Below are 13,452 nucleotides of genomic sequence, written 5' to 3'. Positions count from 1 at the left end.
TTGCTGTTCAAATACTGTTAACATCAGTGTAGAAATTGTTCTGAAATAATTGGAATTTAGAGAAATAATCCAAAAATCTGAAATACAACTAATAAAATGTAGCCAAGTTTTAGCCTTAAGTCCATTGAGAATACTCTTAGTTAAATCAGTTTCCCCGTCCTTCTGGATCACAGTAGTTTTCTATATACATACAGTTTTCTCCATGCCTCTAATCAACTATTTGAATATTTGAAAATTCAGCTGCTAATTGGAACCTGCAGTGAATGTCTGTGAAAACTTCTTGCAGTTATGCTTCCCATATCTCATCTTTGTCTCTCCCTTTCTCTTTGGTTTGATTGTGTATTTATTTTTGTGCAGGGATCTCTCCTCCTCTGAGGAGATAGGCCAGTATTTCTTATTTTGCTATAACTTTTACTGTGTGTTGTAAATAGCTTGAGTGTAAAACTGTGACTCTTGCTGTTTTAGAAAGGAAAACAAAATATTTGCCTGCAGAAATCTAATATTTCATTTTTAAATGAGTGTCATTCTGAGCTTTTCAAGTTCTTATACTGTATTTCGAATCATTCAGTAATACAGTATAATAGGTAGGGTGTGAAGCATCTAATTACATTTTGAAGCCATTCAGAAAAATCTGGTAGAAAATAAATTTTTTTGTTGACTGAAATAAGGAAAGCCTACTCCCTGAATACTAAAAAAAAAAAAAAATTTGAAATTAGTACTGCTTTTTGTTGTCTTCCTCCTCCCCAAGAGTGTTTCCAAGGTTCTGAAGGGAGTTCCATTTTATTTAATGTAAGTTAATACCTAGGTTGTCAAAACAGGGGTTTTTTGTCTTTAATTAGTACAGTGGAAGTAGTGTATATCTTTTTAATAGCTGGCAACCAAAGCTGATTCTCTTCACAGATCAGAGAGCGAGCTCACCAGTACGACATCAAGGAAGAAGTGATGACCTTGAGCGTGACGAAAGAAGAGAAGACCGAAGGGTAGATCGGACTGATGACAGAAGAGATGAAAGGGCTAGGGAGAGAGAGCGAGAAAGAGAGAGAGATCGAGAGAGGGAAAGAGAGAGAGACCGAGAAAGAGAAAGGGAGAAGGAAAGAGAATTAGAACGAGATCGTGCTCGGGAAAGAGAGAGAGAGAGAGAACGGGACAAAGATAGGGAACGTGATCGTGACAGGGACAGGGACCATGACAGGGAAAGGGAACGAGAGAGAGAGAGAGAGAAGGAACGAGAACGAGAGAGGGAGGAACGAGAAAGGGAGCGAGAGCGAGAAAGAGATCGAGAACGGGAACGAGAAAGGGAGAGAGGTCGGGACAGGGATAAAGAAAGAGACCGTCAGAGAGACTGGGATGACAAAGAAAAAGGAAGAGAAGACCGCAGGGATAAGAGAGAAGATCTCCGAGAAGAAAGAAGTACAAGAGATGTCCATGAGGAAAGAAAATCCAAGTGAGTGGATATAAATGTGACTGTAATCAAAGTGTGTTTTAAAAAAAAAATATATCTTCAGTGTCAATTTCAGTGAGTTAGTAAGCATGGAGGAAGGAGAAGATGGGGCAGGAAACTTGCTGCCCTGTTCTTGCAGAGGCCCAGTCTGGAGCCACCTGTCCCCTGCATGTTTGTGGCTGGTGCTGGTGTCCCCAAAACCAGGGTCTGAGCTCCTGCAGTTGGTGAAGTTGGACCATGCTAATAAAGTTAGTGTGATGCTTTGTTAGTGCAAAACTGTGGAGCTGCTCGGGAGCTAATAGTTGGGCCAGACCACGCCATTTGCCGTTCCAAGTATATTCTTGGGCCTTGCGTTCATTAATGCAGGCATTCTGTGAGATAGCATAGCAGACTGCCTGTGATTTTAGCAGACTGCCTGCCACTGAGTGGCAGGTCAGGTGGCAGCTGACTAGGTCAGTGTTCATGACTTTGTTCAAGCCTGCACTGATAGCCTCCGTGTACTGAAAATTTAGTAATTCAAAGGATAACGTCTGTTCCACAGAAACTTAATGAACTATATCCCATCTAAACGCGTGGTGTGTGTTTGTTCCCGGCCCCCTTCCCTTTTAAAGAATGTAATGGCGTTGATTCACCTTTGTTCTTTCTTCATTTAATACAATAAAATTCTCACTGTTGCATCAATATTAAACAAAGCGGTCTTGTCCTGAACGGTTGCCTTGCTTGGAAATAATTATTGTCCTTTTGTGTGAGAGAATTGTGTAATCTTACGAATCATCTAATACAGGATTATTGCCACAGGAAAAGAAAGATTTCAGTGGTCTGTCATATCCTTTATTAAAAAAGACAGCTATCTTAAGTTTGTGAGTTTTAGTTTAAGGTGTCTCATGTAATTATGACAGAGAAAAGTGATTGCACTTGAAGTTTTGGAATAACAAGGTGCAAAACTTCCTGGCATCCTGGAACATTTTATCTTCTGTATGAGGTGCTTATGTTTCAGGGATTGTATTGATGATGATACTCAGTTATTGCGTATGTATGCTTTTGTTTATTTTGTTTGGTAATACGAATCTTCAAGAAATTTGACTGAACGTGTTTGTTCCACAGGAAGCGTCACAGAAATGAAAGCAGTCCAAGTCCTCGTCAGTCACCCAAACGTCGCCGTGAGCACTCTCCTGATAGCGATGCTTACAACAGCGGCGATGATAAAAGTAAGTAGGGCTGGGCTGTCTGCAGGATGTAGCTTACCCCCTAACGATGGAAGATACCTTGCAACCTTAAATAGAAAAAACACAGGTTAAACTTTTAAAAATGTCTTCCTCCCCTTATTTTTCTGTGCAGTACCGTTTTTCTTTATGTTGCTATATTTGTTTTGTATCTTCATCTTGTCACTGTATGTTAGTGTTGCTGGGTGATAGTGGCTTCCACATTTGTTTTTTAAGATGCATGTTTACCAAAATGGAAATTGTCTGTTGCTTCTACAGCAGTATAAAAGCTTGAGAACTGTAACTGAAATAGTGGATTGTTTGTTTTGACTGACACTTTTTGGCATGCGCAAGATACCAAATGTTCACCTGTTCTCCTTCCTAAGCTATACAAGTACATCCTTTTTCCCGTTTTGTAGATGAAAAGCACAGACTTCTGAGCCAGGTTGTGCGACCACAGGAATCCCGGTCACTGAGCCCCTCGCATGTTACAGAAGATAGACAGAGTCGCTGGAAAGAAGAAGAGCGGAAATCAGACAGAAAAGAGAGCTCCCGGCGTTATGAAGAACCAGAATTTAAAGAAAGGGTTTCTTCGGGAGATAAGCAAAGAGAACAACCAGATGCTTCAGAAGGCTCCAGGTCCAGGATCCAGGAAAATCTCGGACACCGTCCTTCTGAAGAAAGAGATGCATCTGATAGAATGCATGATGACAGCAAGAAGAAGTCTAAAGTACAGAAAAAAGCAACAAAGAAAAAGAAAGACGATGATAGTGGGGTGGAAAGATACGCTAATGAATCAACGACTGAAGAAAACCAGGTCTTTTCACCTAAGAAAGGCCAAAAAAAGAAGAACGTAGAGAAAAAACGGAAGAGGTCCAAGGGTGATTCTGAAGTTTCTGATGATGAAATTGTTCCACATCATAAAAAGAAAAAGGGCCCAAGAACTCCCCCTGTAACAAAAGAAGAGTTGATTGAAGCACCACCTGAGAAAGCTGTGGCAGAAGTCCCCCCAAAAAGAGAAGATACAACATTTAGTGACTGGTCAGATGAAGATGTTCCTGAACGCAGTGACATCGTTGTTCCAGAAAGAAACACTGAGGACTCCCATAGAAAAAGTCACAGGACAAGGGGAGAAAAGGTGGAAACCCCTCATGTTACTATAGAAGATGGACCGCATCGTAAGCCTCTGGATCAGAAGCGCAGCAGCAGTCTTGGTAGCAATCGGAGCCATACCTCAAGCAGACTTCGATCCCCTTCCAATGAGTCTGCTCATCGCAGTGGAGATGACCAGACCGGACGGAAAAGGATCCTGCACAGTAGCTCTAGAGACAGAGATAGGGACAGGGACAGAGAGAAGAAAAGCTTAGAAATCACTGGGGAACGAAAGTCCAGAATTGATCAATTGAAAAGAGGGGAACCCAGTCGCAGCACATCTTCAGGTAATAAGATATGTCTTAGTGAGGCTGGCCTGTCATTCTGTATGAAAGTGAGAAGGTGCAAATCCCAAATTGGTCCTGTATGGCCGTGTACTCTTTTCTTCTGTAATTAGTGTGAGGGGAGAAGGCGAGGCGCTCTGCCATTCATAGTAAAAATAGAGTGAATTAAGATTTCTGCAAGCGTTAGCGTATTTGAAAAGCTGATCCTCAGTGGGCATGGATTACCACTTTGTTTTCCCCAAAATATTCAGTCAGATTTGGCAGTTCATGCTGTCTGGAGGATAAAGTAATTAGTGGGGCAAATGAAACTCATAAAAGGAAAAAAGCCACGTGCTAACAGAACATTTGAGGTAGTTTTATTAGATAAATAATGTTTTTAAATTCATTATTAACATTCATTTTGATATGGAAACTCTGAAATGTATGCAAAATTAAAATGCCCTTCTATCTAGGAGAGATCCGTTATACCTCAGGAGATGTTTTCACTGCAGTAAATCTTGGTCCTTGTTAGGCATGCTTCTAATGCGTATGAAAATCGTCTTTTTGGATCAAAATAATCGCAATTGAATTGTTTTTAGTTCTGTAGTTCTTGTAAAGAAAACGGCTAGAGCATTTTTCTTAAAATACAGCATCAGTGGAAAAATACCTTTCTTCTAAAGCAATTTGGCTCTGGTAGTGCATGAAGGAAGAAAAATGCAGTTATTCTCATCATGGCTATATGCCTGAAATCATCTTCATGAAGTTATCGTTTGCTTAGCCAAGGCATTACTATGCTTTGAAAATAATTTCACTTTTTTTTTTCTTGCTTAAATTTTGTACCTTCAGCATAAATGAGGTACTGTCAGTTTGGCTTCTGTAATAGGAGGAAGTAGCCACTGAAAAATATTTGATGAGAGTGGGAGAAGTACCTTATGTTTTAAAGTAAGGTTAAATCTATAGATAATCTGAAGGCATTATTAATATCAAGGTAATGCTTTTCAAAGTCACTGTCAAGTTTACTGCTTAAATGCTAGTAAAACAGTATTGCATTCACTTGCTGTAGTCATGCATATATTTAAAATATTTTATTCAGATCGTCAAGATTCAAGAAGCCACAGTTCAAGAAGAAGTTCTCCTGAATCGGATCGTCAAGTCCATTCCAGATCTGGGTCCTTCGATAGCAGGGAAAGGCTTCAGGAGCGTGATCGACATGAACACGATCGAGAACGAGACAGAGACAGGAGAGAGGGAAGACAGAGAGATTGGGATCGAGATGTTGACAAAGATTGGCCAAGGAGCAGGGAACGAGAGAGACTCAGAGAACGAGAGAGAGAGAGGGAAAAAAGAAGGGAGCTGGACAGAGAAAGAGACAGGCAACTACCTGATACTGCTGAAAGAGATAGAGACAGAACTCTTGACATTTCCTCTCAAAAGGAATCAACAAAACACAGTGAAACAAAACTGGACAGAGATCATGAAAAGGAGTTTGATGGTGTGTGTCGGGATGCTGCAGCTTCAGAGAAGGAAAGAACAGACAAAGATTTAGGACCTTTGCAAGGGTTTGAAGATGGAAATGAGGCGGAAAAAGTAGAGAGTTTAGAAGGTGAGATATTCTGGGAAAGAACCTGGGAAATCAAATATTTTATTCTTTCCTTTTCAGCACAATGCTGAGCTGTATTAGAATGACTTTCTACTGAAGGGTTACTCTCTGAAATGCGTGTTTGCTCTGGCCTTTCTACTGTAGAAGATACAATGTGAGAGCATTCTGACAAGCATCTTAGTTGTGTTAATATTAATGAGTGTTAATTTCTAAAGAAACCTTGAGACAAATAAACATAAATGATACGAGGTATAATTTTGCCAAGGTGTAGCATTTCTGAATAGTCAGCTTGCTAAAGAATAACACACAAAATTGCTTTGTCCTGTTATGCCATTATAAGATCTGTTTCTTCGTTTGGAAGTGCTAGGTAATGAGTGAGAAATTGTTGCCAAAGATGCATTTTAAATAAGAAAAATTGATGATTGTTCCTTAAGCAGCTTCTGCCTGTTTTTCTTGGTCCTAAAAAATAGAAACTTGTTGACTTGGAACTGCTAGGGGGGGCAGGGTGGGAGAGGAGGGGGTGCAGAGCCAATTATCATAGAAGTGATTATCTGATTTGTAGGTGAAATGTATGTATGACATTTAATGTAGCTTCAGTTTGCTGGCCCTAATGATACTGGAAAAAGCATGCTTAGGATTAATAAATAAAGTATAGAAAGAGGCAAACACTGAAAATCAAACTCAGTGAGGGACACCTAGATTAAACAGCTGGAGTTTTGCATGGAGAGGGCGTATGGGAAAGTAGCCTTAACCAGTATAAGAACTGGAAAAGCAACGTGAGTCTGGGATCCAGAGTAACTGGTGCATGTTTCAATTATGTTCAGTAAATTCTTTTTATGGTGATCTGAGGAGTTACCTTCTCAAACATCTGTTGAGGGGAGGCTTTGTAGGATTTGGAATTTTTGCTAATTGGGATGGTAAGGCCTGAAGCATTCACGAACGGAAAGAACAACAAATGAGTTGTTAAGCTTTTGTAGCTTTATACAGGATAGCAGGACTTTGATCCTGTTTGTGTCCTTCTCAATAGGAACTGTATCATAAGTAATTAACTCCTTACACATTTAGTTAATTATGATAATGTGTTGAACCGTAGTGTGTTTGCTGCAAGAGTAGGTTTAAATGCTGCCCAAGATACTATATGCTTCCTCCAGTGCCCTGCCAGTTTTTTTTGACTTGCACTCTGCTAGATGTCTTTTACTTGATTTTTTTTTTTTTTTTTTTCCTCCATGCTGATTTTTAGGTTAGTTGAGGTTTGTTTTTTGTTTGTTTGTTGTTTCTTTTTTTCTTTTTTTCCCCCTGTAGCTTTTACAAAGCCAGACAAACTGAGCTGTTAGGGCAACTTAACACAGAAGTGGTGTTACTTCCAGGTAAGGGAGGCAGAAGATACTAGAATAGTCATCTAGAGGGGAAGGACTTGTGTAAATTCTGTCTTGTTTGTCATGTGCAACTGATTGTAAGTGCCTTGGTCTAGAAACTCATACCCTAAGAAAGCCTGAATTTGGAGCAGTAGGGTTTCTAAATGCTTGAATTGGATCTTGTGATCTTGGAGGTGAGGACAAACCTTCAGACATGTTTTTCATGAACTGCAAAATTCAGCTTTTAAATCGAATGTCTTGTGCTTACTGGTTTTAAGGAACATACATTTATCTTCTCTTTGCTGTTATGCATGCAGTATATAGATGAGTACATATACATTTAATATGTGGATGGATAGGAGTGTAACAATGATTGAGGAAATTTAGCATAGTTTCCTTCAGGTTCCTGTGACTTCCACAAAGAGTCTAAAAGTGAATGATAAATTACTTCATTCCAGATGTCTTGCATCTTCTATTATTTGGGAGGTTTGCTGCTTCTTTCCCTAGCAGACCCTTTAAACTGAATCCTGAATTCAGATTTCTTTGCAAAAACATGAAAGACTCTGTGATGTTAACTTAGATTTATACTATTAACTACATGCCAGACAATCAACGTTTATTTCTTCTGAATAAGGCCTCTGTCGTAATAAACTGTCGCATGGTATGTGGGAAGAATTACTTCTCTGTCTCCATGAGTGAGCACCTCTTTTCTCGTTGAGTATACTCGTCCCCAAAAGCTCACAAGCTAATTTGCTGAACCTCTCTCATTTGCAGCCTACGTAGCATGTTTAGAAAACAAGAATAATTGCTTTAAACCTAAAGTATGTGTCTGTCTCTGTAGGAGGAGAAGATGAAGCGAAGATTGATGATGTACAGTCACTGGGGTCAGGTGCCGGAGAATACGAGCCGATCAGTGATGATGAACTGGATGAAATTCTGGCAGGTGATGCTGAAAAGCGGGAAGATCAACAGGAGGATGAGAAGATGCCTGGTAAAAGTATAGCAAAACATCTTTTATAATTACTTAAATATAAAGATTAGATCAGTTTGTGTTTAATGCTACTTCTTCCTTTTCAAGTTGTAATGCTCTGTAGACAGTATTTCTGAATTGAGAGTGAAGTTTATGCTCTTTTTTCTGGTAAATGGCCAGGTAAGCCTGAGAAGTACAGAGGTGACTAAACAGAGTACTGGAACTGTGTTTGGAAGCAATATTTATCTTTTTGCTTGTAGCTAGAAGGATAAGCTTCGTATTTATAAACATGTTTTCGCTTTTCCCATTTGCTATTGATTGTTATTTGGAATGAATTTTTTAAGAACAGATTTCAGCCATATTGAAATTCTGCCCAAATCCGCCGGGAAGAATGGGATTTTCTAATTGCTCTAAGTTCAGTTAAGTCATCTGGGATGTATGATCCGTGTTCATATTTTCTATCATAAATGTACCAGGCAAACATTGTTAATTGAATAACCACGTGACAATCTACCACACCTTTGGAAAGAGCCATTACAGCAGAGAACAACAGCCAAAGCTAACTGCTAGCTTTTTAAGCATTTAACTTGGACCTGTTATACCACGTTTAGTTTCACTGTGACTTTTGTGAATGCGTTGTGGTATGTCCAAATCTGCTGACTAAGCAGAGTGAAGCAGCCTTTCACAAAGAGGTTGCTATAAAAATGAAAGAGAATGTTTTCCTTTGAAATCCAAGAAGGATTAATTTTTTTTAATTAATTTATTTAAGGAATGCTCCTTTTCCCCACAAATCTAAATGAGTTGTGACACTTATCTGAACTGTGTAAGGACCGATCTTTGCTGAGAACTACAGAATGATGTTCATCTAATTTGTGTTGCTTTTAGGAGACAGGAGCGTATAGTGTGGTGGTAGGGGGTGATGATATGATAGCTAACTGTCAGTGTTTTGCAGATCCTGTAGATGTAATAGATGTGGATTGGTCCAGTCTTATGCCAAAGCAGCCAAAAGAACCACGGGAGCCTGGGGCTGCACTCCTAAAATTCACACCAGGTGCTGTTATGTTGAGAGTTGGCATTTCCAAACGATTGGCGGGACCAGAACTCTTCACCAAAATTAAAGAGACTTGCCAGAGAGCATTAGAAAAACCTAAAGGTAATTGTTGCCCGAGGATTAAACTGTCTCTTTGTGCTTAGTGAAGATGCTTGTGAAATTGTACTAGCTCGTTATTTTTAGTTTCAAGGTAGACATTGATCTATGTTGCAATATAGAAAGCCATAGAAAGTGTATACTGAGCACTGGGGAAGAATTATGTGAATGTAATACAGCGGCATGTCAATCAAATTTAATGTTTTAATTACAGCAGTGGTGAGGAGGTCTAGAATAATTGCCTGAAAAAATGTTTCATCCTGGCTGAATATTCTTTTCACGAGACCATCCTGAATTAATGCTTTCCTGGCCTAAAGTGTATTGGCAGCATCTCGGAGAGCTAATGATCTTCTGCAAAGAATCAATAGTAATAGTATGAACAAGAAATAAGATGTTCTTATTTTGTATGAAGGGTCTCTGCACATTCTTGCGTACGTTCTCATGCACATTCCCTTCTGAAGATCCTCTTCAAAACGTGTGGATAAGAGTTACTGGGTCAGAATGAAGGAGGAGCTTAGTGAAATTCATATATGGTGCTTCTGCTAGAAGTGTGGAATTAGATGAATTAATACACAGGTTTAGCATTTGGAGGGAGGATTTGGGCAGAAAACACCAGTTCTGCAAGTTAAATAACATGGGCATCACCTATATCAATGCTGATCGCTATAATTCTGTAGCGCAAGCAGGGCTTTCGCACGAGAGAGAATGCTGAATTTCTGTGGCGCCCTGGGGTCCAGTTGAGCTGCTTGCAACAACTTGCGTAGTAGAATTGTTAGGACTATGAAACGTTTGCTCTCTGTAAGATCTCTATACAAAGCATTCCAGGTTACAAATATGAGAAAATTATAAACTTACAGTATTATCTGTAGAACCCCTGTTTTTATCGAATACCAGATTTTTCTGACTCTGTAAGGTCTTAGCTCTTTATTTGAAACAGGGCTTTTTAATTCTTTGCAACGTTAATCGTCATGCTGCTGTCTTGTTAACCTAGCAGTTTCAGATAAGTTTGCTTCCACACAGCGGAGAAGTGAATTTGCTTCTCTCAGCCCTATTAATCTCCATGAATGTCACTGCTTGCATGAGCCATTTAAATTGTATAACTATTAATCGTGGGCTGTTGCTACTGCTTCCACTTTTTTTGAGCCAAATTAAATGCAAAAATTTTTAGTGCAGCATAAAGAGTATAATTTGACATGTGTACTTGGCATTAGTATTGCAGATGTCCCACTGCATATGTTGCTGGGGGCACTTACAGCCTTTTCTTTTCCTATACAACATGAGCGTGTTTCAGTTTAAAAATATTCCAGCTCTTACGCCTGGAAATTTACGTGAGCGTAATTGATGCAGTATTGTATCTTCTTGAGTCTGCAGAGCTGTCTGGCAGTGAAGGTATGAACTATCAAAGAAGTAAGTTCTCTCTCTGTATGCTATAATTTTCCTGTATGCTTGGATCATATCAGGGGTTCCTTGCAACAGAAACTGGAGTGCAGAATCACTCCACTGGCTATTTAAAATGCTACGTGAAATAACCTGTGGTCCTTGAATGCTTCTCTATAAAGAAAAAGAAAGACCAGAGGAGTGGTGTGATAAGAGACTCTCCAGCACTGCCTCTGGGTCATCTTAAGTGTAGGCAGGTTCAGCAGAACTTTGGAGAGGAGAGAGGATTTAAGTGCCTCCAATTTCCCTTTGGTATGTGCATAGTGTCAATCATTAAGTTACTACATGTAGAACTGCTGGCAGGCAGTATATTCAGACATGTATAGTCTCAACAGGCATGTACAGGTGTGTTCATTCTCAATTATGGCACAAATTTTGGTGCCCTGAAAAGTGAATTAAGTTAAGCTAGGCGTTCACATTGTGTTACAGTGACAATGTGGTATTTTCACTTTGGTCTTCTCTGTGGTGTTACGATTTCTGTGTTCCTCTTATTTTCTTCTGAGTTTGGTTTTCTCTTTCTTTTTGTTCATATTTGTGGATGAACAGTTTCTGGGGGTACACTGAAAAGCAGAAAAAGGAAACGATAGGTTGTTTCTGGAATTTTTGTTTGTATTCGTTTCTTTAGAAACAAAAATCTGTAGTATGTGGTGGAAGTGAGATTTGTACCTGATTTACCCTCATCTGTTAAATGCAGTTGTTTTCTCTAAGGATCCAGATGCTCAGTTACCAAATACGATCAGCATGGAGCACCTGGGCAGAACTCTACGAGCAGATAGTGTTAGCTTTGAAGTGGCCTTTTTGGTGTCTTGTCACTCGAGTTGTTGACTGTCCATAGGAGTTGTTTTGATGACTTTAGTTCAGCTATCCTTCCCCTGCCCTTGATTTCTTGTTACTTTTATGTTTCTTTTCACCTTGTTTCAAAACTGGTTCTGTTCAGCTTCGTGAGAAGATCAGAATGGATTAAAAATATATGCTTGTTCTATTCTATGTGCGTTCTGCCAAATTGCTGTCGCATGTTTTGCTTTTAGAAGTTAAGCTTTCCCCAGGTTTGCTGATATCTGTAATTGTGCGTTAGAGTGTCTGCTAAACATCGGATGCTTTACTTCGTAAAGATGACTGGATTGGACTTTGCTACATATCTTACTTAAGATAATTCTTTCAATTATTTCATTACATTCCTGTTTTATGCGAAAGAGTGATTAAATCAGTAAGCTGCTGTCCAGGCACATACACTCTTCTTGTTTATATCCTTGTTTAAAAGGCAGAAATACAAATAGTAAGACTTTAAGGGAGTTGTTAAATCTCTTATAGGATTGTTTTTAACTTTATTAAATTCATAGTTCTGCCTATTGCCATTTCCAAAATACCATGAACATGCTGATCTTTACAAATATCAACTCTTTCTAGATGCAGAAAACCTTTTTGAACATGAACTGGGGGCCTTGAATATGGCTGCGCTTCTACGAAAAGAAGAGAGAGCAGGTCTTCTCAGTAACCTGGGTCCTTGCTGTAAAGCGCTATGCTTTAGAAGGGATTCTGCAATTCGTAAGCAGCTAATGAAGAACGAAAAGGCAAGCGCTTCGTTTATAGAGCTTGGTTAAATAGGGGAAACACAAATTTTGCTCTGAAAAATATTTCTCTTGGGAGATTAGTTTGGTATTAGCCTTTCGTTGTTCTGGAACTGACCTGCTCCTTTGAATAATGGAGAAAAGACTTACTGAAACAGGTCATAGGGTTTTTATTTTTTATTTGGTCTGAGAGATTAAGATTGTGATTAGAGATAAGTGCAGTTTCTTATCTTGGAGTTACGTTCTGGAGCTATACTGTCTGCACTTAGAGAATATATTATTAAAGTAATGAGTTAAAATACAGTTCCAAAGGTAACTTGAATAATTCTTCTGCTTAAGATCCTGTGGACTTTTGGAAGAATTATAAGATTCTGTTCTTCCAAGTTAAGTTCTTTCTTTAATTTCAACAGGGTGCAACAAAACAAACTTACACAAATCCTGCAGCAATGGACAGTGACTTGTTACGGTTGAGTCTACGGTTATTCAAAAGAAAGACTGTGTGCCAAGCTTCTGGGCAAGAAAAGACAGAAGATGGTAAAATTCCACAGCCAGCTGTCCAGCAAGAAGTGTGTGTTTCTTAAGCAAATGGCTGCAACAGCACTTTCTCGTTGATTTTCCACTACCAGTGTTGCTATTGATGTTTAGAAGTGGTTGGCTGGAAAGCAGCTGTAGAACATGGAGGAAAAGACCCTCTTCTTACACCGAAGAGAATTAGGGGGTTTAGGTGTGAATAAAAGTGGTAAAAAGTAAAGACTTTCGTTTGCATTTCTCTGCAAGTTTTATAATATTGAATCTTACAGTGTAACATAAACCCGTTTTATGGTGCAGCAAGTGTAATAATGTGAAGATGTCTGGTTTTAGCAGTTTATAACACCACCTGATATTAAACTGAAGAAAACTGTTTGTGTTTCTTTTCCTCGTTATGAATGGGGTTTCGCTACCATCGCTCTGATCCCTCAATACATGGAACTTTTAAAATGGCTTGCTTCCTGGGAGTCTGTCTACCTCCACTTTTCAAATCACTTTCTCATCAGAGCAGTCCCTGGTGTGGTTCTAGATTTGGATAAAACTCTAGCTCCTTTCCATCCTTAGCATAGATTACCTCTTGTTATTTTGAGACACCAGTGTCTAGTCTAGTCACTTAAGGCTCCCCTTGTTGTTGTTAGAAAGAAGCAAGAACTTCCAGAAAGTGATTTATGACCAGTCTTAAGAGGCCTGTATGAGGCTAATTGCATTTTGGAAATAGCTGCTTCCTACAAAGGAAGCCAAGAATGACTAGTGCACATGTGCATATGATTTAAATTCTGTAAGTATCAG

At 39.2% G+C, this 13,452-nt stretch overlaps 1 protein-coding gene across 11 annotated transcripts in view; it reads left to right on the top strand.

Annotated features, from left to right (window-relative positions):
* Window positions 1–13,036, top strand: part of ZC3H13 (zinc finger CCCH-type containing 13) — a 48,668-nt gene extending 35,632 nt beyond the window's left edge. For 9 of the 11 annotated variants that reach the window (XM_068929784.1, XM_068929781.1, XM_068929780.1 and 6 more), the window contains 8 exons: window positions 901–1,444; window positions 2,546–2,649; window positions 3,063–4,082; window positions 5,152–5,661; window positions 7,855–8,010; window positions 8,936–9,136; window positions 11,975–12,138; window positions 12,546–13,036. In XM_068929784.1, coding sequence (XP_068785885.1) covers window positions 901–1,444; window positions 2,546–2,649; window positions 3,063–4,082; window positions 5,152–5,661; window positions 7,855–8,010; window positions 8,936–9,136; window positions 11,975–12,138; window positions 12,546–12,716 — 2,870 coding nt within the window. In that variant the 3' untranslated portion in view covers window positions 12,717–13,036. The remainder of the gene's footprint in view (window positions 1–900; window positions 1,445–2,545; window positions 2,650–3,062; window positions 4,083–5,151; window positions 5,662–7,854; window positions 8,011–8,935; window positions 9,137–11,974; window positions 12,139–12,545) is intronic. The other 2 variants (XM_068929791.1, XM_068929782.1) reach the window with 1 other exon arrangement.
* The last annotated feature ends 416 nt before the right edge of the window (window positions 13,037–13,452 follow it).

Source organism: Struthio camelus, chromosome 1 (assembly GCF_040807025.1).
Source record: "Struthio camelus isolate bStrCam1 chromosome 1, bStrCam1.hap1, whole genome shotgun sequence".
NCBI lineage: Eukaryota > Metazoa > Chordata > Aves > Struthioniformes > Struthionidae > Struthio > Struthio camelus.
This window is presented reverse-complemented; position numbering and strand designations above follow the sequence as displayed.